Source organism: Sinohyriopsis cumingii, chromosome 8, assembly GCF_028554795.1.
Source record: "Sinohyriopsis cumingii isolate HCF-2022 chromosome 8, ASM2855479v2, whole genome shotgun sequence".
NCBI classification, from domain to species: domain Eukaryota; kingdom Metazoa; phylum Mollusca; class Bivalvia; order Unionida; family Unionidae; genus Sinohyriopsis; species Sinohyriopsis cumingii.
In genome coordinates, this window is record NC_142968.1 from 41,332,582 (window position 1) to 41,359,292 (window position 26,711).

Here is a 26,711-nt window from a genome sequence, read left to right on the forward strand (position 1 = left end):
GTATAAAGAATCAGTCACAGTTATTGTGGCTTGAATGGTAATCAAGAAATGAAAATCCTGTGTGAAATGTTTTCAGTTAGCAGTGACAGTTTAGAAATAGGATTAATGGTATTGGATTAATATAAACTTTACCCATTATGATGTAAATTCAGATAAACATAGAATAAAGACAAGTACCTGGTGAAGGCTGACCAACTTGTAGAAATTTGACAGAAAACAAGACACCATCAAATAAAGGCGAATGTTTGATGGCTTTTTATTTTCTGATCCGAAATAGATTATATGAGAATGTTAACATCTGTGACACTTTCCATTAGCAGGCCTGATGGAGAGTCATATGTATTGTGTGCAGTTGGGGTTGATTAAGTGAATGACAAAGTTGTTGAATAATTTTTATCACAGCAGTCTTGAAGGCTATTTCAATAATTTACCAGACAACTGGAAAAATCTAATGGGCAACCAGAATTGGTACTGCTGGTTGCCAATAGATAACCTTGGATTTGCAAACTTTTTCTACCCTTACATTCAGTTTGAATTACTGCATAGATTTTAATGCATACTATGTTTGTTTTTTCCAATCCTTAGACAGGAATTTCAGCTTTGAAAGCATAAAGCAAGAGAAATATAAATGATAATTTAGAATGAGTTGTTATTAAAAGCAGAAGATAAATGCAGATGGGCCTTAAATTCTGTATTTATAACCTGCTACTGAAAATGTTGTGGACCTGTGAAACATTTAATTTGTGTTTTTATGATCAACAAGGCCTTGTGGTTGGCATGATAGACACTGCATCAAAATGTCTTGAGCTTGAGTCATTAATGTGGTCATATCTACTGTGCACTTTAACTTGAGAGCCATGGTGGTTCAGTGCATATTGTGCTGGACTTTCATCCAGTGGATTGCAGGTTCTCATCCTGTCAAGACTTGTCTAGGTGGGCTGGTGTTAGTGAGGCACTTAATTCCTATTGTTTGAGTGTTAGAGAGTTTGTTACGTGCTGATGTATTGCTAAAATACCTAACAGCCACTCACTCAGTCTTATAATCAGTTTTTAGCTAGATTGCTTCAGTTGACCTGTTTTTAAATGAGTGCTTGCATTCAGTGGGGATTAAGTTGTGAAACATCTGTTCCATGAATTGAAAAGCGGTCTATGTGACTTCATACTACAGATATATTAATAAATTTTGTCCATGTGATCTTGATACATTTCAACATAGATTCCATGCTCAACCTCAATGTCCACAATTGTGTACATATGTATAGTTGAAATAAAAATCTTGCAGGATCATTCTTTCTTGGGTCCTATATGATCATATGAAATTTCAATGTATATCAATTAATTTTGTAATTTTGGGGTTTAATTTCATGCTCAAAAGGTTTAAAGCATATGGAACCTCAAATTCTGCCTTCATTAGCTATTAGTTTACTTGGAAATACTTCTCTGTTTCATATTCTTATAGTTCGCTTTTTTAATTTTTTGCTCTACTATCTATTCCAGCTCGGTCCCAGAAGGAGCAAGCTGAAGGGGATGGCATTTCTGACACTGCTTCTTTCACAGGGGCAAAAAGTAGCAATGCTGCCTCCATGGGAGCCTCCAGGAAAGGGTCATTGTTTGATGCGGCTGGTTTGGATACAGCAAGATCCCCAATTCCAGAAGAAGAAGGGTCGGCAAAAGAAGACTCACAATGTAATATAGTTTTATTGTATTTTACTGTTATTATGATTTTATCATAGTATGTATCTGTCAGATATACTCACTTAAAAGATGAGTCCAACTGCAAATTGCACAGAAGACCCAGATCTGCTGTAGCATAATGCACCAGCCGATCTGGGACTGTGCATTTTGTCTGGAGTAATCAGTAGAAGAAATAACAAAAACCTTGATCAGCAGGTGCATTTTGCTACAGCAGATCAGGATCTTTGTTGTTTGCAGTTTGACTTGAATTTTAGTCTGATAGCACAAAAATGATTAAACTTAGAACAGTTAAATTGTACACATTTTTTCAAGGTCATAAGTAAATGACCTATTTAAATTTGCAGGCAATCAACTTTTTTACACATTTTTAAACTTTTTGGATGAATACTTTTTTCCACAAAAACTTGATTGGCACAATTCAGCAACAACCACTTGAGCTAGACAACTAAAATTTGGTAGGCATTTTTATATGTATATTAGACGAACTTATTAGATTTTCAGGCCATCATAGCATTTTTAGTTTTTTTTTAAACATATCATCTGCTGTTTGAATGTATATTTTAAAAAAAATATAATCAAACACAAAACACATCAGGTAAACAAATAAATTATGCAAATTACCTGATTTTTATGCCATTAGCACAAATTGTTAAGAATCTACATTTTTGGACTTTTGGTTTTCTTTTGAGTTACATGTGTTTTACGAGCACAAATTAAATTACCTATTGACATAATTATTTTAATATTTTGATTTTGTACTTTTAATATTAGAAAACAATTTATGACAATTATGCATTACATCATATAGTACAGAAAGCTCAAAGACTAAAATTTTCAAAATCTTTGAATGAGCCCTAAAAGTCATAAAAAGAAACTAAACCAGTCTGTTTACTTTATTATGTACAAGCATGTGGTGTAAAATAATCCTCATGTGTATCCATTTGTTGATTCTTCCATCAGGCATGCAATTTTGTTAATGTAGCTAATCACAAACTTTTTGACCAGATTGCCAAAAACTTAGTAAATATTTTTGTCATCATCAGAATATGCACATGCAGACAAATTACTTTGCCTTCTTAATTTTTATTTGAGTTATTGACCTTTTTGTCTTTAGCTTAATAGAGTGTATGACAATTTTATTTGAGTTATTGACCTTTCTGTCTTTTAGCTTAATGCTGCGTATGACAATTTTATTTGAGTTATTGACCTTTCTGACTTTTAGCTTAATGCCGCGTATGACAATTTTATTTGAGTTATTGACCTTTCTGTCTTTTAGCTTAATGCCGCGTATGACAATTTTATTTGAGTTATTGACCTTTCTGTCTTTTAGCTTAATGCAGCGTATGACAATTGTATTTGAGTTATTGACCTTTCTGTCTTTTAGCTTAATGCAGCGTATGACAATTTTATTTGAGTTATTGACCTTTCTGTCTTTTAGCTTAATGCCGCGTATGACAATTTTATTTGAGTTATTGACCTTTCTGTCTTTTAGCTTAATGCCGCATATGACAATTGTATTTGAGTTATTGACCTTTCTGTCTTTTAGTTTAATGCCACGTATGACAATTTTATTTGAGTTATTGACCTTTCTGTCTTTTAGTTTAATGCCACGTATGACAATTTTATTTGAGTTATTGACCTTTCTGTCTTTTAGCTTAATGCAGCGTATGACAATTGTATTTGAGTTATTGACCTTTCTGTCTTTTAGCTTAATGCAGCGTATGACAATTGTATTTGAGTTATTGACCTTTCTGTCTTTTAGCTTAATGCAGCGTATGACAATTGTATTTGAGTTATTGACCTTTCTGTCTTTTAGCTTAATGCAGCGTATGACAATTTTATTTGAGTTATTGACCTTTCTGTCTTTTAGCTTAATGCCACGTATGACAATTTTATTTGAGTTATTGACCTTTCTGTCTTTTAGCTTAATGCCGCGTATGACAATTGTATTTGAGTTATTGACCTTTCTGTCTTTTAGCTTAATGCAGCGTATGACAATTGTATTTGAGTTATTGACCTTTCTGTCTTTTAGCTTAATGCAGCGTATGACAATTTTATTTGAGTTATTGACCTTTCTGTCTTTTAGCTTAATGCCACGTATGACAATTTTATTTGAGTTATTGACCTTTCTGTCTTTTAGCTTAATGCCACGTATGACAATTTTATTTGAGTTATTGACCTTTCTGTCTTTTAGCTTAATGCAGAGTATGACAATTTTATTTGAGTTATTGACCTTTCTGTCTTTTAGCTTAATGCCACGTATGACAATTTTATTTGAGTTATTGACCTTTCTGTCTTTTAGCTTAATGCCACGTATGACAATTTTATTTGAGTTATTGACCTTTCTGTCTTTTAGCTTAATGCAGTGCATGACAATTTTATTCGCACAACAATTTCCAGTTTTTGATGGATTGTCATGAAACTTTGTAAATATTATGGTTATCACTTGTACATATGCATATCAACAAATCAGTTTGCTAAGGGCTATTCCATTTAAACATACCCGGGGGGGGGGAAGGCACATTCAAAAATGGGTGACCACCCATAGAAGTGATTTTTTTCTACCACCACCAGTCATAGCAGTGAATTTTGGACACCCATGGCCATGCATCTTTTGATATGACATGGCACAGAAGTGATTATTGTTTATTGATGACCATGAATGGAAGTTTTTTTATTTTGCCATCCGTGGGGTAGTGGTATGTTTAAATGGAATAGCCCTAACTGGATTTTTGTTTTGAGGTTTTTTGCTTTTTTTGTATTGTAGTATATTGTAACTAGTTCCAGTGTTTGATAAATTTGTCAAGAAACTTAGTAAATAGAATGCTCATCGTATGGAGATGTACATATAAACAAACCATCTTTACTCCTGCAATTTTTCGTATGCGTTACTGCTTCATTTGTCTTGTAGCCTAATCTTGTGTATGTCACAACCACTTTAGTGCAACTTGTCCCTCAGTTCTTGATAGATTGCCATGTAACTTGGAAGCAGTCTGTTAAAGAATTTTGTGATTGCAGCTAATATTAACATATATATAAATATATATATATATATATATATATATATATATATATATATATATATATATATATATATATATATATATATATATTATTAACATATATATATATATATATCTATATATATATCTATATCTATATATATATATATATATATATATATATATATATATATATATATATATATATATATATATATTCCTCTATTTTCAATACAATCATTTTTTCTTTTAATACTCTTGACTTATCTCCATCATGAGGTAGGGGTGAAATATGGATGAGGCAGGGGTATATTTATGTTAACAAATTGATTAACATTCCTCTAGTATTCCAGTACAGACCATATAGTTTACCATAAGAAATTTTATTTTATAGCTTTAGTTGAGCCACAGACAATGGAGCCAATTGACACAATGAATTTGTCAGGTGCACAGCCATTGGTAAAGAAGGAAGCAGTGGTTGCTGAAAGTGAAGAAACAATAAAGTTGCAGAATGCAGAGGTCCGATTAATGCTATTCCCAAGTCAGATTCAGAAGCTGAATAGTCTTCTTGCTCTTCTGGCACACCAGCGTGACCTGGTGGAGAAACTTCTTGACACTGAAAATGACTTACCAGCTGAGAGTCTCACCTGGCGCACCCAACTTCTATACTCCTTTAACAAGGATACCAGGACTGTTCTTGTCAAGGTTTGATTTCTTTTAGTGTTTGAAATCAAATTTCACAGAAAATTAGCACCACTTTGAAATCTGTTTGCCAGTTATGTTAGGCAATGAATATTTCAATGAAAACATAGAAGAACAAATTAGATACATTGTACTCACTCTGTGTAGTACCTGTGCAACACATTGTTTACACCATTATTATCTTTGCCCTTTAGCCATTAATCAGTACACAAAATTCTGTTTGAAATGAATGCGCCATTAGGTGTGTCTGAATCTTGAGGTTGTGGTTTGAGCCCACATGGAGGTGTTGTGATTTTTTTTTCTCACACATTATTCAAATATCAGTTTCCAAGAACAACGGCAAGAAAAACCCTTAGTTTTCATAAACCAGCATCATCTCTTGATATGTGAATATTCTTTGTCCTTTTAGTACAAAACAGGTTGAATATCTATTTTATTTATTTGTTTCTGTACATCTTTTTCAAAAATAATGAATGGTTTTTCTTACAACTTTGAAGAAATTCTAAACTGGGTAATAAATTTCAACTTGGTAAAAAAATTCTTCTGATGGATCTAATCCTAAAAATTTAAGATTGTCTTGTCAAATGTGTTCTTTTATACTTTGCATTTTCAATTTATCTTTGATACTTATATTATATATATCCTTTCAGTGCCTAGACAGTGAGTTTGAGTATGGTTTTGAGTACCTGGGGTCCTCAAATCGTGAGGTGATCACACCACTGACAGAGAGAATATTCTTGTCCCTTACACAGACCATCAAATCCTATTACGGTGCCATGTGTGTTGGGCCAGTTGTAAGTTCCATTGCATTTTTTGCAAATCTTCTTTAGAAGAAGCTTGGTATTATGATCACGTTAATGTACTTGAGAAGCATTTCCATATATCCATCTGTCCATACCCTAGGTTAAGGTCAGTGTTAAAATTTTTACATAATTGTTGGCCTATATAATAATTCTCATGTCTTTTTTATCCATTCATCCATCTGTCTGTCCTTTCATTCATCTGTCCATCCTTCCATACATCACAATCTGGTTAGGACAACTTTCCCCGAGGCTATTTTGTGAGAGTAACTTGTCTTGAATTTTTTAAAGGATTGCAGTGAAACTTGGTACATATTATGGTCATCATTTAATGATTTGCATACTGACATATCTAAAATGATTTGCTTACTGACAGATCTTTAATGGTTCACATACTGACAGATCTTTAATAATTCACATACTGACAGATCTTTAATGATTTGCATACTGACAGATCTTTAATGATTTGCTTACTAACAGATCTTTAATGATTCACACACTGACAGATCTTTAATGATTCACACACTGACAGATCTTTAACGATTTGCTTACTGACAGATCTTTAATGATTTGCATACTGACAAATCTTTAATGATTCACACACTGACAGATCTTTAATGATTTGCATACTGACAGATCTTTAATGATTCACATACTGACAGATCTTTAATGAGTTGCATACTGACAGATCTTTAATGATTCGTATACTGACAGATCTTTAATGATTCGCATACTGACAGATTTTTAATGATTCGCTTACTGACAGATCTTTAACTTACAGCTGGCAGAAGTGTATGGCTGAATTTCGTGAATGCAACTGCTCTTCCAGTTTTAAGTGGGTTGCCATTAACTTAATATAAATGGTCATTATCAGAGGATATATTTATTGAACAGTAATTGTGCTTTCAACATTTTAAGAAGAGTTATGCCTTTTTATTAATATAGATTCATCTGCATAATAAGTGTAGGGATGGGATGCAGAAGAGGTGTAGCTATTGTGATGTGAGCAAATTGTTCATCATTCCTTCTCTTCAATCTCATTGTTAAAGTTTTCTTTACTTCATGGCTAAAGAAAAAGGCAGATTTGACAAAGATTGTCTCATTTTATTTCATTCTCATTTGTTTTCAAAGTTTTTATAATATCAGTTAGTTACTTGTTCTTTGTGAAAAAATATATGACTGGTATTAATATGGTGTGATATATGGATATTAAAATATAACATAAATTGAATGATTTAGTGCCATACATTTTTTATGTAAAAAGTCATTGCCTTTAGCAGAGTTGTCTGATTATTTTTGAAACCCCAATTCGGTTGTGCATTTGTTTCTCCCTGCTAATTGCAAAATTACAATGAGGATATGTGATATTATTTTAATCAAAGAATTTGTAAACAGAACGTGACAATGGATGAAGAAGTCACACAGAACAGAGCCAAAAAACCTCTCCTAAAACAAAATGATATAGCTGTTTTAATTAGTTGTCATTTTAGTATTTAATTTTGTCTTGCTGTACTGATCAACAATTATGCTGATATAGCTAAACATTAATAAAGCAGTCAAGGTCCTTTTAGTTTTTTCACTTTTTGGATCATGTTATAAAGCCCCATCTATTGATAATTTCCTTCCAAATGGCTGCATTTTGTGTTTCAATCAATGCATATTTATATTTACAAACATTGCTAAATATTTTAAAAAATTGCTCTTTATTGATGGGTCAAAGGGTAAAGATACATTTTCAAAGTAAAATTTTGCATAATTGATAATGGACCTAATCCACATATTGCCCCTTCACATGGTGTATCTATATTATAAACTTACTGGTTCCTTGTTTAAATATTTTGTTTATGATCATATGATCAAAGCCTTCTGAAACATGGAATCAATTTGGAAGTATTGTTGTACAATTATGCCATTTTGTGACAGACCAGACAGATGTGTGTTTCTGTTTATAATAAGTGAGAGACAAAAGGTTAAGGTCACAAGGCCCTGACCTCATCAGGTGCTTGAGATTCAAGATTGCCTTTTGGCAATGGGATTGAAAGTTAGTTCACATGGTAGCATTATAGCAGGGTAGACAATTTCTACTGCTGGATTTGTTTTCAGGATGGAGGCAAGTATGAGGTTGTAAGGGAAATGAGTCGTTGCCTGGGACACTCCCTCTACAAGTTCAACTGCACCAAGAATATGGACTACTGCAACTTACAGGACATCTTTCATGGATTTGCGTCCACAGGTACAGTACATACATCTCTCACTCAGTAGCTGAAAAGCAGTGTGATACATAAAACGTACACTGAACTGTTAACAAGGAATAAGATAGCAAGGGCAACTCAAACTATGGTTAACAACTAACAATGTCTATATGGGAGATGGGGAGGAGACAGTGCTAGTGACTTTATTTGATACGGAGGAATTGTAGTCACCATTGTCCGGTGTACAAATTTGTATAACGAATTTCAATGTTGCTGGATATTAGCTCTTAAGATGTTTATTAAAGTTAATAAATTGGAAACAGACTTTTAATATAAATCAGGTTTTGCATCAGTATAATTTAAGATGCCATCCTCTTGGTATCAAAGCATGTGTATCCATCTATTATAGACAAACTCTAATGAACTAGAGCTTCACAGCAAGATCTGTACTCATAATAAAGCCAAAGCCAAACACATCAATATGAGTGTATGGATTATTTATGCAAGATATGAGTTTTAAATGTCATCACATGGCAATAACTGCATACAATTACATTTTGTCCATGGTAACAAACTTTCATTACATAGCAGTTACACTGTCTTGGGACACTACATCCATAAAAGGCAAATAAAAATACCAAAAAAAGCAAGAGAAAAGACACCAATATGTACATTTTTTTAAAACCTGTAAGTTTTTTTGAACTTATCACTTCACATTTTGGAGAACATTCCACTGATTAGACAAAGGTATAACTTTTGGAGCTGTCTGCCATGTGTGATATTGACAAGAAATTAGACTGACCTACACTTATGTGTTACTGTGATCTCCACTTTTTTTGTATTTTGTGAATTGTGTCTCCACATTTAAGAGGATTTGTGAGTTATCCAGACATGCAAAAGCAAGATAATGGTTTGCCTTAAATTCAGTTTATTTTGTTGGGTACCAATTTTCATGGATTTCATTATTAATTCATACTGTGGCTTGAAATACCCAACAGTGAACACAGTATGATCCTTTCCCCGATGCACAAATTACTGATGAAAATGTAATTTGTTGCAAACTATTATAATGTATGTCCACAGTAGTAAATAAAGCCACAATTATCAGAAATAAGTCACTTCTGTATAGATAAATCACACAGTTTTATTGTGTGGCAGAAAATATACAAGTGTGTGGCAGAAACTGTACATAGTGATTTCTGACTCATTAAAAACGTATTTTAATTCAGCAAAACTTTTTTTTTAAAAATAGCAGATCAATTATTACATTATGTCTATTGATTTTAATTTCTCCCAGACAAATCATACATAAATAGATATATCATGTGCAATCCACAGAAGCCATTTTTTATTTTTTCACCTGTGAATATTGTTGTGATGAAATAATTGTTATCACACTACAAAGAATTTTTTTCTTCAGTAAATAGAATGTTAAATTTAAACATATTCATGTAAATTTATGATTTTTTTTACTCCTTCAGCTATACTAAAATTTAAAAAATAACCCAGAGAAAAAAAACCCCACAATAATAAAATAGTCTGCAATTAGTGTCAATCCCAAGAATGATCACAGAATGCATTGTAATTTCTCTACAAGCCAAATAGTATCTCCATTCTCACCAAAGAAACATGAGTAAACATCTGGCTTTACTGTTCCTTATATATAAAAATATTAATTACCATCATTAAATAAAAAGAAGGAATAAACAAGCGTACCGTGCAGCATATGTGGCCCCCAAAAGCTAATTCAGAATAAATATTTTAGTTAGATAACAGTGTTAAATGCCTTACGAGTTAACAGTAAGTATATAATATCTGATATAAAATGTGGGAAAATTAGTTGCCACATGCACCGTAGCTTAAGACTGCAGATTTGAACTTTTGAATTCACACACACTTTTGGCATTGTTAGTTACAACATAGGGCAGCATTTATTTGCTAATCAATTGCTGGTGCTTATGTACACAGACTCTGTAGAACATGGATTCTTTGAAATATGTTGGATAGGCAGTCCTTTTCACATGATTAATGCAATGATAAGGAATAGCTCTTAATTAGTCACAATGGCTTTCTTGTTTGTTTACTTAGGTCTGTCCTTTAGCTATCATGTAGTTTGGCCACAGCTGACTGAAATATGAAAATCACTATGTGAAAAATAAGGCATGTCACAGAAAGAAACAGCACATCTTTTGGTATTGCATATTGGACCCAAAAGGTCAGTCAGTATCCGACACTTAAAAAATGTTAAAGAAACCTCATGATTTTAGGTCCCATTATCTATATTTTTTATTCAGTCTTCCTCTTCCTGCTTGGCTTTTAAAAAGTTGACAGGTATGATTGTTAATATCACAATGTCTTTCTTTTCCTTTATGGTAGTGTAATTTTGTTTCCATTTCCTCTATTTACAGTAACAGTTTCATTGTAAATTTATTTACAAATTTCAATTATTGCCTGACAGGTTGCTGGGTCTGCTTCAATAATCTGGACCACCTAGTGCCCTCTGTACTCAGTGTTTTTGCCCAGCTATTTTCCACTGTGATGAAAGCTCTACGGGCTGGTAAGGCTGCTGTCCATCTTCAGTCAGATGATATCCAGCTGAATTCAGGGGCTGCATGTTTTGCCTTGCTAGACAGTTCCCTTCCAGTGATATCAACGAATCCAGAAAAACTTCTTCTGTTTCCATCAGTGACAGCATGCCTTCCTGACTATATCATGCTTCTGTTCAGGACCATCTCCGTACCGAAACCAGATATGAAACTCTCACTAGAAGTGCTTCTCCTTAGTCAAGGTATTGCCAGGATTTTATATAAAATGGCCATTAATATTTTCCAAATATTTATTAACTTTTTTGCTTCACATAATTTTGAAGACTTTATTGAATCTTTTCTCTGTTATTTTCCAATATAAATCTCATGATTTTAACTTTACTTGCATGTTAAAAACACTGAAACTGATGATTCCTGAGCAAGTTTTGTTCAGTCTTGCTTCACATTCAGAGGGAGTTATTTTCAGACAAAGTGAGTAAGTTAACTACATTATGATTCTTTCCCTTGGACTTAACCCAATTTCAGCTAGTCCCATAGTTGTTTAAAGCTATATTCCAAGTAAAACTCATGTTCATCACTTTACAGCTGAATTGTTTTGATTTGTTTTACATATGGTGGGTTGTGGTATATCTGTAATTATGTCTTTCTGCAATTTTTGTCTCCTGTCCTTACACAGTTTAATTTTTCCAGAGAATAACTCTCATTCTGTCAGTTATTTCAAGCAGAATGAGTACACGTTAACTCATTAACCCCTGACGCCACATTTATGCAACAGGAAGTAGTAGTCTCTATAGCATCAAGGTCATGTATAATACACTAAAGTAGGTGGTGTTATAGAAAGGTAGACAGATGTAGCTCTACAATGATACCAAATAATATGGACGTTCTAGTTGCACTACAAAATACAGAGGGAAAAACCTAATTGTTTGGACCCAATTTTTTCCACCTGTGGTCGGAATTCAATTTTTTGTCTGGATTTTATACTCTTTGGCCTCAGATCTAAGGCAGACTAGTCTTAACTGCACACAGACAGGTGAACCTTTGCAAAAAGTAGAATAAGATGGGCATTTGAAATAAAGAGTGGTCTCAATACGAAAATGATGGGTCCATTACGCAAAAAACCAAAAAACTTTTACACTTCTGCTCATCCGTGAGCAAAATAGCCAATGAAAAATGATGTTTCTAACACAACTAGGCATTAGGTTAATGGGAAGTCTCTTGGAAGTTGATGTAGTAGGATGTATTTAGAAATAGCCTCCAAAATGTGTTTCCTACTTGTATTTCAGGCAAAAATAACAAAAACCTCCAGGATTTAATGACTTAAGCAAGTTGTGTAGAGGTGCATTTTTATACTTAGAATTTTGCAGTTTTAGTACTTTTGGGTTGAGAGATCTGGATCATAGGGTACTAGTATATGTTGTATATCAGTTGAGAGTTCTGGATCATAGGGTACTAGTATATGTTTTATATCAGTTGAGAGATCTGGATCATAGGGTACTAGTATATGTTGTATATCAGTTGAGAGTTCTGGATCATAGGGTACTAGTATATGTTTTATATCACTTGAGAGTTCTGGATGTTAGGGTAATAGTATATGTTGTAAATCAGTTGAGAGTTCTGGATTGTAGGGTACTAGTATATGTTGTACATCAATTGAGAGTTCTGGATCGTAGGGTACTAGTATATGTTGTATATCAGTTGAGAGTTATGAATCCTAGGGGACTAATATATATTGTATATCAGTTGAGAGTTCTGGATCATAGGGTACTAGTATATGTTTTATATCAGTTGAGAGTTCTGGATCCTAGGGGACTAGTATATATTGTATATCAATTGAGAGTTCTAGATCAATGGTACTAGTATATGTTGTACTTCAGTTGAGAGTTCTGGATCATAGGGTACTGTAGTATATGTTGTGTATCAATTGAGAGTTCTGGAACATAGGTACTGTTATACGTTGTATATCAATTCATAGTTCTGGATCATAGGTTACTAGTTTAAGTAATTTGTCAATAGAGAATGCTAGACCATGGAGTATTTTTATAATGAGTCTTACATAATCATGTTGATTGTTTTTTACTATTGCTTGATTTAGAATTTGTTGGAGGTTTTGTTGGGGTGGGGGATTTTGCTGACAAATCTTGTGTTTGTAAGTATAACTTTTTTACACTATGGCTGCAAGAATGTTTATTATTATCATGTTCTATGATTATCATATATCTGTCTGAGACAGTAAAGTCATTTTGTTCCAAACCCTTATGTCTGATGGTAAAATAAATAGATCTTAGTGATGTACCATACATTATTACAAGAAAAAATGATACACATGAGTCAAGAATTGTCCGTAAACTGGTGTGTGTTTTATAAATATATATTATTTTGAAGTTCATGGATGTTTCTGTTTGCTCTCTTCTCTTTCTCTTGACCTTAGTTTGTGCATTGATCATTTTAACCACAACTTAAGTTACTTTTTCAGGTTTTGTGAATGGTAGAGAGCTGTCCAAGAAGACAATGACATTATGTGAGCTGTGCTGCAAAGTTCTTGGTACCAACACACCAGTCTTAGAACACATGTTCATTGGTAAGTGTCTGTTAACTCAAAAGATACTGACCTACAAACTATCAATTAACTGCTGAGTTGAAAAAAAATTGTCACTTTTTTTTGCAGAATATTAATTTACACAGTGTCAAAAAAGTATTTTTCAAACTGGTGCATGATTCATTAAAAAGAGAACTTAATTATTTGCAGCATACATTTAGACAAAGAGTGGTATTTTTTAAAATCTGAAGCTAATGTACCTAAATGAATCAATCATATAATGAACATGTCCTTTTTTATGCAATTCTTAAGAGCTATAGCCAGCTGTTCTATTGCTGCTTATTCCAAGGTTACCTTGAATGCTGAATTTTAAACTAAATGTTTTGCTTTTCATTAGATCACAAAACTTCCAACACATGTCCTTCTTTTCTTTTGATTAAGGAATTTTTATAGACATTGAAACCAGTCTAGAAGGAATACTTAAGGACCAGGTGTTCTTTATCAGAAAGTGCCTATATTTGAAGGTTATGTAAAGGACATGAAAGTCTTGTCCTTTGTGATACAGTGTCCTTTACAAGGAAGTGTCCAACAAACCGATTTTGTAGTATCTTACAAGGATGATATGATTCGTTTTTCTTTTTTCAGCATTCACCGTAGTTAAGTTAAGCATTTACCAATTATTTAATATTGCAAATCATGAAGCAATTCCTTTGTTGTCAGTAAATTTAAAATCATCTTATCAACTATTTGATAATCTTGCTGATGTATGAATTGATTTTCTTTGTTTCTGTCAATAAATATGTTCATTACTAAACCAGTTTTGTCTTGCCTGCTTGGCAGAAGCTTGAAATCATCATTACTTTTGGTGTTAGTGTGTGAATCTGCCCATCCATCAATGCTGAAGTTTTTTGCATAGCTAAATAATGAGTGGCTCAGTAAAAAAGGTGAGTGTGTCAAAATTGACTTTCCTGTGAAACCTGCTTATATTTAGGTATGATTTACTGATGACAGCAGCTACAATGGCACTGTGGTGTTCACTGGTATCAATGATGAAAATATTTTGTGTTAAAGGTTTTGAAAGTCATATACCTTACATCCAAGTATTAAACTGTGTTCTGCAGACAACTAATGTTCGTCTTAATATTTCATATTTAATCTCACATGTGGAGACCTAATTATCTTCTAGCGAAGGGAGGTAGCCACCATTACATAGCAATATATGCCTCTTTTTTTATTTGAAATTTATTTTGAACCACCTAAAATCTCACCATTTTTCAGGACTTGAAACAATTCCAAGGGATGACCTTAAATACTGTATGTAGTTACCATATATACTTGCTTATGAGTCAGATCCAACTGCAAATGACAGACCCTGAGCTGCTGTGGAATTAAGGTACCAGCCAATCAGGGTCTATGTCGATTGTTCTACTGAAAGGTTCTAGCATGTTGCATTGACACAGATCTGCTGGTGTATAATGTGACAGAGGATCAGGGTCTGTGCAATTTGTGGTTTGATCTGACTTATGAGTGAGTATATTCATTAGGTTGAACAAAGTTGCTAGTAGTGAATTAACAGCATTTGTTTGTTGTAGACTCAATAATTTGACAGTAAACAATTGACTTAGTGCTATGAATTTTTATAGCTTGGTTGTTTGGTTAGTTAACATTAACAATACTTACTGTAGTTGTTGGATAATAGGTGTATATAAAGCTTTATAATAGTTATTTCAATAAATTTTTTAATATATTTTTTAGCATTTTTTAATCAATTTTTTTGGGCTTAGAATTATTTTTTAATATATAATATACCATCACATCATCCAGCTCTTGTCATAGCAAGAATTTCATCTGCAATATAAGCAAGTTAGATGCATAGACTTCATTTTATTGCTAAAGTTTTGATCACTTGATTATGATTCTACCTTTCCTGCATTTTCTAAAAAATGTATTTTCAAATGAAGAGTAATAATTACCTTTAGTATTTGTCTACATTCTCAACAGATTGTATTCCCCCCACCCACCACCACACAAGCAATTTTAAATAAAAAACAACAAATATACTAAAATTGCACAATATTTAGTCATTTCATTCTTCAGTTTAATTTCTAACCTCATTGTTGCTTGGGGGCCCATGACATTGTCATCTTCTTTGCATTTCAAACCGAACAGAAGCTGTCATTGTAAACAACCAGACTGCTTACTGTCCTTTTCCAGTTCCTAAAACAGTCCATATTTAGTCAAACTTATCTGCATCCATTATTTGCGGTGTCAAGTTTTAATGTTTATGTAAGAAAAATTAAACAAAATAAAAAGGTGTAACTCTTATAAATATGTGTTTGAAGAGATGTAACTCCAAAATGTATGGAATTATTTGGATCTTTTTGAAGATGACAAATTACATGGACATCTGTTGCCCATGCAAATATGACAACCATGTTAGTAAATAAACTCCCATTTGTTTTGAACAAAAGACTCACAAACCAGCTGGTTACGGCTAGTTGCCAATCACCTTACAGAAATAACAATGCTGACCAGTTCTTCATTTTATTAGACTGATTACAACAGAAAGACTCGGGAACCAATTTGTTAAAACTAGTAAACAGGCAGCTTACAGAAATAGCAACACTGACATCTCATATTTTAGATTTTTACTTGTATGTTATAAAATTATTGAGTACAAATCAGAATTTTCGGTGTCCAGATATACTGAGCAAGACTTTATATCAAAGTAGGTAATTATTGATTCCTTTTGAGTGGTAAATTTATAATAAATATTGGAAAGGCCAAACCATTGTCAGGTGACCAAAAACTTAATTTGCAATCCATTTGGGAAATCATTTCATGACATAATAATGCATTTGGTCTGTATATTGCTGTGGTGATGTGCCTCGTAGTTCCAGTTCAGTCCCCTATGATGGCACATGTACAGGTTTACTGTCTATACTTAATTATAAGACAAGTCCAACTGCAAACTGCAAAGACCCAGATATGTTGCTGTATAATACACCGGCAGATCTGGGTTTGTGCAGTTTGTTAGGAGCAACCAGTAAGCAAATAACATAGACCCTGATCATTAGGTGAATTATGTTATGGCAGATCAGGACATTTGTTGTTTGCAGTTTCACTCAACTTATAAGTGAGTATATACAGTATTTTGTGTCCATCAAAGGTCATATGTCACCTCTGGGTTATTTATCATTGGCCAGGCCTTAATTCACCTCAGAGAGGACCTCATGTCAATTTTCAGCCTGTTCCTACTTTATTTGCATGGAGCATTTGCAATTACAGCTCTTCCCCATTACAATACAAAACATGGGGTCAGTAATAACAGCCACATTTTGTACTTAACCTTGATGTTTTGTCAATGTTTGAATATTATGTTAATGCTTGTCTCTGTGTTGGTTTGTTGGGGGTGGGGTGATTGTAAACAAAGTGCTAGTCATACATACAGTAATAATGTAAGCTTCATGCTCCTTTCTTTCAACCCAAATTGTCATACATTTGATAGACTATATGAGTAACATTAAATCAATTATGTAACACCTACCATTAAGAAATATACTTGCCACTCGACATTTCTAATTTACAGCTGCAACCATAAATTCCAGAAAAACTTGAAGCCAATGCATCCTTTTGTGACAACATGCTGTACCAAGAAGATAAATATAAAATCTATATTGCCATGTATGCTTGCTTATAAGTCATATCCAACTGCAGACAACATGGACCCTAATCTGCTATTGCATAATGTGCCAGCATATCAGGGTCTATGTTTGTTTTTCTGATTGGTCCTAACAAACTGCATAGATTCAGATCTGCTGGTGCATTTTGTGATGGTAGATCTGGGTCTATGCAGTTTGCAGTTGGATCTGACTTATAAGTGAATATATACAGTATAATTGACTATTCAATTCAGTCCCTAATTTCAAATTTTTTTTATACACCTGTCATTGAGATGCTTAGTCATAGCCACAGAATCATTTACTGTTTTGAAACTACAGTAATGCTTTAGTGTGAGTGTGAATGAAATAATCATGGTCATTGCATTTGTTAAAATAGTCAATCTGGCCCCAAGATTATAAATTGTCCCTATATTCATTAAAGTTTAAAACAATTTTGATAGCTTACAATTAATAAATTAATTGCAAAACTTACAAGAGATTTTAAATTAGAAGTAAATTTGGATGCAGATGTCTGTTAAATATGTATCTGATGTCGAGTTCCAAGTTCAAACAACATAGACCCTGATCTGCCATTTCATAATGCACCAGAAAATAAGGGTCTATGTTATTTTGTCTACAATTCTCACTGCATATACCCAGATCTATCAGTGCATTATGCAATGGCCAATATGGGTCTGTGCAGTTGGACTCAACTTAAAAGCCAGTACAAATGTTAGTTTATTTTTGTAACAAATGAACAAATATAAGACCTTCGACAAAAGTAACTTTGAGTTTGAGTAGTACACAGGTTAAAGAATTTAATGAATAGGGGTCCTGACACCTGTACCAAGGCTTAACTCAGAATCTTAACTTCTGATTGGTCAGTAGATTGAAATTATTAAATTTGAAGACAAATTTATGAAACAGGTTTAGTGAATTTTTTTTTTTAAATCTTCGGGACATGATTAATCATTGGGTTATTGATTAATGAAGATATTTTCCTCACTGATGTTTACATCACACTAGAAAATTTAGATAATTTATTGTTTTTTGGCACTTTTATTTTATTGGCTAGAAACCTGAGTGATTGTAGAGTTAGTATTTATGTTTCTACTGTATTATGGTTTTCTCCAGGATGCTCCATAACTTGTACCCCTGTCTACAGCTTACTTAATAAAAGCAGAGTAAAGTTTTGGAATACATATTTTACAAGTGCAAATCTAGTATATATAATATGTTGAATCATGAATCTAATGAGTTTGGTATACTGGCAAATCAAGAAGTAACATTTTCTGTGTTGTTTCCTTTCATAATGCTTGTTAATTTTTCTCGATCTGGAATCTCCTTTGAATAAATCAGTGGTACTCTTGAAAGATCTTTAACTTCCTAGACTGTTGTGGATATAAAATCTTGTCGAAGAGGATTATGAATTCATGTACTCTTTGATATCAAATGTAGACATATAATCATTTCAAAGCTTTTAAGCTTTAGCATAGAAGTTAACAAGCCAATAGATTTTACCTTCATATAAAGCTGCCATTTTGCCTGGACACTTCACCTTGTAGCATGTAAAGCCAGCAAGTATGTGCTTTATCATCCTGTTACTAATAGATGCATGCATAGCATCAAGATTATTTTAATTATTATTTATATGATCATTATTAAACATAGAACTAGTCCAACCATTGACATACAAATTCATTTTCAGTGGTGATGGACTGGTTTTGCATTTAAGCTTAATCGAGTTAGTTTTGAATTAGAAACTTTGTATGAATGAATGAATAATCAAATGTTTTAAATTACAATTTATGTCTATCTTTACATGAAAACTGGGTTCTTCAAACGTTTAATTTCTTCAAAGTAATCTTATTTAAAAAAGTGAATTTTAACTTTCAACTTTTTCTTCAAAAATTTCTTTAATTATTCCAAACGACTGTTTGAAAACAACTCGGGATTTGAGATAAATCAAATAATAATGATCTTAGCATTAAATTCATAAAAAAGAGACTAGATTTCATCACTGATTTTAACTAATTTGCAGATATTTATTTATTTTCTGCAAGCACACTTACAAATGGTAAACAAGTTTTTAAATTATGCTGCATAAATGTAACTGTATTAATATTACTTTATAGTGTAAACCTTGTGGATGCTGTATGTTTCATACAGCAAAGTCTGTTCCGTAAAGCAAGTTTTAAAAGATATTTTGACTGATCAAAACTTTGGCTAAAAAAAGATCACAATTTCATTAAACCTAGAATGTTTATGCAGTACAGCAGGCCACCGATTCAGCCTTAGAAAAAGAGAACATGAAATATACAACTCTCTATACCATGTGAACATTTAAGGAAGAGAAACCAAGCCCTGTGTATAGACCCTAATTGTCAGTCACATGTTATCTACCCCATGTGTTCTTTTCCAGGCTGTGATTTTTCAGCAGGTTTTCATGGCTGGAGCATGAAGACTCTAAAAGGAGTCGTGAGTGAAGCAGGGGCACATCTTGAGAAACTCGTGTCTCAGCAGGAGGACACTGGTAGGATGCCTTCCTTGTGTGTGTGTATGTGTGTGAGAGAGAGAGGGGAGGAGAGAATTTGTTCTCTCTAAAATATGCATATGTATCTCAACACACAGACACGCACACAGACACAGACACACACACACACACACACACACAGTGAGTGAGTGATTGCGTTGAGCCACCCAGAGAAAGAGAAAAGGTTGTATTAAACCTGGAAATTAAATGAAATTCATGAGCAGTATATTCACAAAATAGTTTTGCTCCATGCTGTGTGTGTGTGTGTGTGTGTGTGTGTGTGTGTGTTAAAGATTGTTTATAATGTTTCACAGGGGCTTGTGGTTATGAATGAGGAATGATTATCAGGGGCAGATCCAGAAATATTAAGGGGGGAGAAGTAAATGAGAGGGATGTATGGGCTTCTTTGTCATGTGCTATTTTGACAGGTGACCATGTTTTGCTATTGACACGATAAACTTTTAGCAGTTCATTAACAAATGTTGTTAATATTCTTGCAGTTGTATTTTACTTAATATGTTCACATTGATTTGTAGATGAACTGTTCGCTGCAGAGGAAATTGAGAAACATGAAGCTGTGGATCAAGAGAAGGGTTAGTTGGCCAAATAGGGCTAAGTAGAGATATTTTTTTAGTTGGCCCAATAGGGCTAAGTAGAGATATTTTTTTTAATTGACTCAACAGGACTAAATAACCATTATTGAGCAATATAAATGTATTCATAACTTTATAAGCATATGATATCCCTTGTACAGTAGTCCTCACTTATAATGTCACCCCCATCTGCATCAGGAAAGTGGTCTTATCAGAAAAGGTTTTTTATTTATTTAGTTTTTAGAGATCTCTCTCAGATGTGAGTAATATTTGTATCATAAAGTTAAATAGGTGTAAATGACTTTTAAATATTTAACATTTTCATTTAAAAATAACATACTTATTATGAAATTAATCTAATAAAATAGATTCATGTTATTTGAAAAAATTTTAAATAATACTGTAGAATCATTTGAAAATCTTGTAAATAAAATCAAGGTACCAATATCTGGTTGCAGCTGTGGTTTTCCATCAAACCCATTTCACCCTGCTCTACGGAACAATGATAGTTCAGCTGGTTGAGTGTAAGATTTGTCAATCCAAAGGTCACATTTGATACCCACCAAGTCCAGTCCATCTCAGCAGCCTTGGTGTGACCTTGGGAATGGCACTTAGATTCCACTTCCTCATTATGATAAAGCCACAAATGTGCTAAAATTAGAAATCAGCAAAATAAAAGAAGTATAGTTAATAATGTTGATTGAATCTTTTGGATGTTAAATTTAAGCAGCAATGATCGAGAGACTTTTCATCTTTTCATTGAATCAAATTACTTTCACTGAGAATATCTTACATATAGCACATATTGCTACAGCTTATTCATTTATAACTAATTTATAGATATTACACAAAATGCCCTTTTTTTTAACAAAAGTGGCGAGTTTGTCACATGCTTGACTGATTATAGTATGGTACCATTTCAAATAATCTGTGTGAAAGAAGTCACATTGACCAGCATACCACTTTTTACTTTATGGTAACCTGAACATCATGCTGACTTAAGCTGAATGAAAGTTTGCTTTTATCATCTTGATAATTATTGGTGGTAAGAATAGCCAGAATTATCAAAGTGACAAATCCCGACGGCTAAGGAACACAGCAGTACGGATAATTCGTTTACATACCTCTTTCTATGGATTAAAGTTAGATAGTTTATTGGCATGTTGGAACAAATGTCAGTGTCTTAAATTTAGAAATCAACAAATCTGTTTGAGATTTCCATTTGTAAACCCTAATATGTGTCAGCTCATGAGGGATACAGCTGAAAGTTTTTGCTGGCCATGTTAGAGAGGTCGCTGTCAAAGAGGGGTACTTTTGAACCCAATCTCATCAACACCAAGTGATTCTGGACATAAAATATAGGTTGCCACTTGGGGTGGGTGGTTATTTAGTAATCATCATGCTGATCCATCTGTCCATCCATCTATTCATTTTTCTATCGGTCTAGCCTTCAGCTTAACACTTGTTAACCTGACAAGCTCAGGTCCAATGACAACATAGCACCAGATGCAGCTTTATAATTTGTTGCTTTGCTTGTGAAACAAAACTCAATGCATAATCCACTTTGATTTGCATCCTGTTTCTTTACAGAAGTATTTGTTGACTCTCAGAATAAGATATTGAGAATGGAAGAGAAGGCCTTAGTTACCGCTCTTCGGGACACATTCTTGCCACGGATGGCTGGCCGTGATGCTAGTGTGTTTGTGACCCTAGTGACAGATGTGTGGCCACATGTTGATGTTCCAATGATGTTTGGAGGAGAAGAAGAAGGTCTCAAAAAACCAGATTCGCAGTTGTCAGGCTCTAAGGAAAGTTCAGGCAGAGTTAAGACTGCCAAAAGTGTGGAATCAAACAAGTCTGTTAGAGGTAGGTCACTGTTCTTACATGATAATGAAGGTGGTAGTGATTCTGTGGACAACTTAAAATGTAAGTTGCAAGCAGTTAGGGCATTCTGAATTGGTTGTCTATTCATCCATCCATCTGTCTGTACATTCATTAATGCAGAGAAGCTCATATGAATGATTGTGCAATGATCACTTGTTATAGTTTCACGCCATTACATACATTTTTTAAAACTTTTTTACTTAGTCATTTTTATGAAAAAACTTTGTTAGCATGATGACTAAAAATTGGGGTGGGTGGTTCTTTAGTAATCATTGTGCTGATCCATCCATTCATCCATCCATCTATTCATTTTTCTAACTATAGACAAATTTTGTCATATTTCCTTGTGCTTTGTTTATGTTGCTTACACTTCCATTAGTTCTAGTTTACCTTGTTTACTTTATTTAAAGTGCAACCATATATGAAATTGTTGTATTAAAATAATAGTACTCATAAGGCTTATGATTGTTGATTTTTAATTGAAAATAAGAACAGTTTGTAAAAGGTCACTAAACCTTGCTTCCAACCTAATGCTTCCAACTCTTCTTACAGCTGTTGTTAAGATAAGACCTTTAATTACAAGGAGTTATCACCTTTGTCTTATTGTTATTAATACAGAAATGTATACAATAGAAGAATTTGTCAAAAATATAAATCTATATTTAATATATAAATATTATCATAATTGTTTTTGTAATCATTTACATATTTTCCTTTTTTAGCACTCATTTTTCTATAAATGTCAACATATCATCCTCATCTATATTTTCAGTGAAATGAAAATCCGTACAAATGACAATGTTGTTATGAAGAACAATTGTATATAGAAAATATGCATGTTTCTAACCAAGAATTGTTGTCAGAGTCAGAAATTAAATTTTCCATTTAAACATATTTTTTAATTGAAGATGTTTGTTACAGTTTGTTGCAGTTACTTATTGAAACTGCAATACTAAATTATAATGAACATCATGAGAGTTGGCTGTCTCTGAAGTGATTAATTAATGATAACATCAATAACATTTCAGCTCTGACTACTCAACTCCTAGAATGCCCTGGTGCAGATATTGAAAGCCTTTGCTTTTATGGATGTCTGATTAAAAGTATTATTTAATTTTATCCAGAAACGTCTGAGATTTTAATGGCAAAATATTCTTAAATCCAGGCCAATTCTGACAATAAACTGCCAGTACACAACCTAGGCTTTAGTTACTGCTTTTCTCCTCTTACATTGGACTTCTTCAGAAATCTCAGTATTAGATAATGTACTTTAAATGTGTACTTAGGTGTATAAGATTTCAAATTGTCTTCTGTGTATCATCGTAACCCAGGTGTATAAGGTTTCAAATTGTCTTCTGTGTATCATCGTAACTCAGGTGTATAAGGTTTCAAATTGTCTTCTGTGTATCATCGTAACTCAGGTGTATAAGGTTTCAAATTGTCTTCTGTGTATCATCGTAACCCAGGTGTATAAGGTTTCAAATTGTCTTCTGTGTATCATCGTAACCCAGGTGTATAAGGTTTCAAATTGTCTTCTGTGTATCATCGTAACTTAGGTGTATAAGGTTTCAAATTGTCTTCTGTGTATCATCGTAACTCAGGTGTATAAGGTTTCAAATTGTCTTCTGTGTATCATCGTAACTCAGGTGTATAAGGTTTCAAATTGTCTTCTGTGTATCATCGTAACTCAGGTGTATAAGGTTTCAAATTGTCTTCTGTGTATCATCGTAACTCAGGTGTATAAGGTTTCAAATTGTCTTCTGTGTATCATCGTAACTCAGGTGTATAAGGTTTCAAATTGTCTTCTGTGTATCATCGTAACCCAGGTGTATAAGGTTTCAAATTGTCTTCTGTGTATCATCGTAACTCAGGTGTATAAGGTTTCAAATTGTCTTCTGTGTATCATCGTAACTCAGGTGTATAAGGTTTCAAATTGTCTTCTGTGTATCATCGTAACTCAGGTGTATAAGGTTTCAAATTGTCTTCTGTGTATCATCGTAACTCAGGTGTATAAGGTTTCAAATTGTCTTCTGTGTATCATCGTAACTCAGGTGTATAAGGTTTCAAATTGTCTTCTGTGTATCATCGTAACTCAGGTGTATAAGGTTTCAAATTGTCTTCTGTGTATCATCGTAACCCAGGTGTATAAGGTTTCAAATTGTCTTCTGTGTATCATCGTAACTCAGGTGTATAAGGTTTCAAATTGTCTTCTGTGTATCATCGTAACTCAGGTGTATAAGGTTTCAAATTGTCTTCTGTGTATCATCGTAACTCAGGTGTATAAGGTTTCAAATTGTCTTCTGTGTATCATCGTAACTCAGGTGTATAAGGTTTCAAATTGTCTTCTGTGTATCATCGTAACCCAGGTGTATAAGGTTTCAAATTGTCTTCTGTGTATCATCGTAACTCAGGTGTATAAGGTTTCAAATTGTCTTCTGTGTATCATCGTAACTCAGGTGTATAAGGTTTCAAATTGTCTTCTGTGTATCATCGTAACTCAGGTGTATAAGGTTTCAAATTGTCTTCTGTGTATCATCGTAACTCAGGTGTATAAGGTTTCAAATTGTCTTCTGTGTATCACTGTAACTTAGGTGTATAAGGTTTCAAATTGTCTTCTGTGTATCACTGTAACTCAGGTGTATAAGGTTTCAAATTGTCTTCTGTGTATCATCGTAACTCAGGTGTATAAGGTTTCAAATTGTCTTCTGTGTATCATCGTAACTCAGGTGTATAAGGTTTCAAATTGTCTTCTGTGTATCATCGTAACTCAGGTGTATAAGGTTTCAAATTGTCTTCTGTGTATCATCGTAACTCAGGTGTATAAGATTTCAAATTGTCTTCTGTGTATCATCGTAACTCAGGTGTATAAGGTTTCAAATTGTCTTCTGTGTATCATCGTAACTCAGGTGTATAAGGTTTCAAATTGTCTTCTGTGTATCACTGTAACTCCATTCACAGTTCATATTTTGAAACATTTTAAATTCGTTGAGTTCCAATTTGTATGGTTCTCATTGATGAGGTAGACTAAATTTAAAGTCACTATAAAATATCGACCAAGCTGATATTCACCTCCACCCACCTGCAGTGAAAAGTATCTCCTACTGCTTTCCTTGTTTTAATTCCATGCTATCAATAGTGGTGAGAATGTGAAATATACAAATAGAAAAAAAAGTACATTTATGATGAGGAAAACTTGTGTAAGGTTGTAATGACTCTACTTGATGCATACTGTAAATACGGTTTTACTCACTGTCTGTGTCCTTAGTTATTTCCCAAAGCACATAATATTCCCATTTATTTATACATATCATCTAAATGTTAAATAAACAATCAGCAGGATAATTCTGCTTTCTCAAAACCCATTTCAGTCAGGTCTCTACAGGGTGCTACTTTGTCATGTGTGCAGTTTAAGCCACTTAGGGTGAACTGGCTTAAGGGTAGATGTTTTCAGGTCAACTGAGACCTGATCTGAATGTACAACTCCACTGTCTGTGTCTTTGGAGTTTATGTTTTAATGTATTTTGTAACAATTCCTTCGACACCAGCCATCACAATTTGTATATTAATAAATAACACCAGCATACATCCAAACTTTATGGATCCAATTACGGACCACAAGGTTAATGTTGCTGAGCAACAAGGGGTTCCCATGGGCAATTTTGGCATCATTGTTCTGAACAAAAGGTATTTACAATCATTGGCATTGTTCAGGCACCTAATTCTTAATTGTCGAGAACTTTATGCTTTGATTATAAGCAGTCTTTAAGAACACACGAGAACCTAATTACTTAAGATTGCAGAAGTGGTGTTAAATGTGCTAATTCAGACATGTGTGGAAAAAGAAGGCATTTTTTTTAAAGATCTCAATTATGCCAGATGTTAGTAATGAATAACTTAATCGACTTATTTACTGTAATACAGGTTGTTTACTTGTGAATGCATGGAAAAAAAATATCAAGATGATTCTTTATACTTGTTTTGTATGTGTAAATGATAGATCAACAAATTTTACCTAAATCATAAAAGTTGAAACCCATGAAAATAAAGTGTCTCATTATACAAGAGTTTTGTAGAACACTTGTAATGTTATCATATTGTGTTTTTATTTTTCTTCTTCATAGGTTCTATGGCAGAGTATATATAGAGGTTTCTTCACCTTGATTTCGTATTTATATATTTTAATTACTGTAAATTTCTCTATTTTCTGTTTAAAGAAACATTATGATATTTGAAGAAAGATAGATAGGACATGAGAGAAATATTTGCTTTGCTAAGATACAATCTTATTTTTTCCCTTAGCACTCCGACTTGGTAAGGCTGAGCTAGTGTTCCTGATTTAGCATGACACATTTTTGTGGAATTGAAGTGTTTTGTTTATGTGCCACCTTGCCGGTTTTTTCAGGTGTAAATGAATTGGCATGTCCTATGCCTAATTATGGCTCTACATTAAGATACTGGAGCACTATAGTAATCGTCATTACCATCTATTTGTCTGTCCAAGTGTCCATTCACACTTCTTGTGACCATTATAGCTTTGTAACCCTTACAAATAATTGAATGCTG

At 33.3% G+C, this 26,711-nt stretch overlaps 1 protein-coding gene across 3 annotated transcripts in view; it reads left to right on the forward strand.

The window, feature by feature from the left end:
• LOC149793348 (uncharacterized) overlaps window positions 1-26,711 on the forward strand; it is a 238,037-nt gene that overhangs the window by 71,620 nt on the left and 139,706 nt on the right. For 2 of the 3 annotated variants that reach the window (XM_089967332.1, XM_089967333.1), the window contains 10 exons: window positions 1,498-1,686; window positions 5,092-5,402; window positions 6,050-6,193; window positions 8,303-8,432; window positions 10,850-11,179; window positions 13,414-13,518; window positions 14,755-14,790; window positions 19,561-19,671; window positions 20,208-20,264; window positions 21,855-22,130. In XM_089967332.1, the coding sequence (XP_089823458.1) occupies window positions 1,498-1,686; window positions 5,092-5,402; window positions 6,050-6,193; window positions 8,303-8,432; window positions 10,850-11,179; window positions 13,414-13,518; window positions 14,755-14,790; window positions 19,561-19,671; window positions 20,208-20,264; window positions 21,855-22,130 (1,689 nt within the window). The remainder of the gene's footprint in view (window positions 1-1,497; window positions 1,687-5,091; window positions 5,403-6,049; window positions 6,194-8,302; window positions 8,433-10,849; window positions 11,180-13,413; window positions 13,519-14,754; window positions 14,791-19,560; window positions 19,672-20,207; window positions 20,265-21,854; window positions 22,131-26,711) is intronic. The other variant, XM_089967334.1, reaches the window with a different exon arrangement.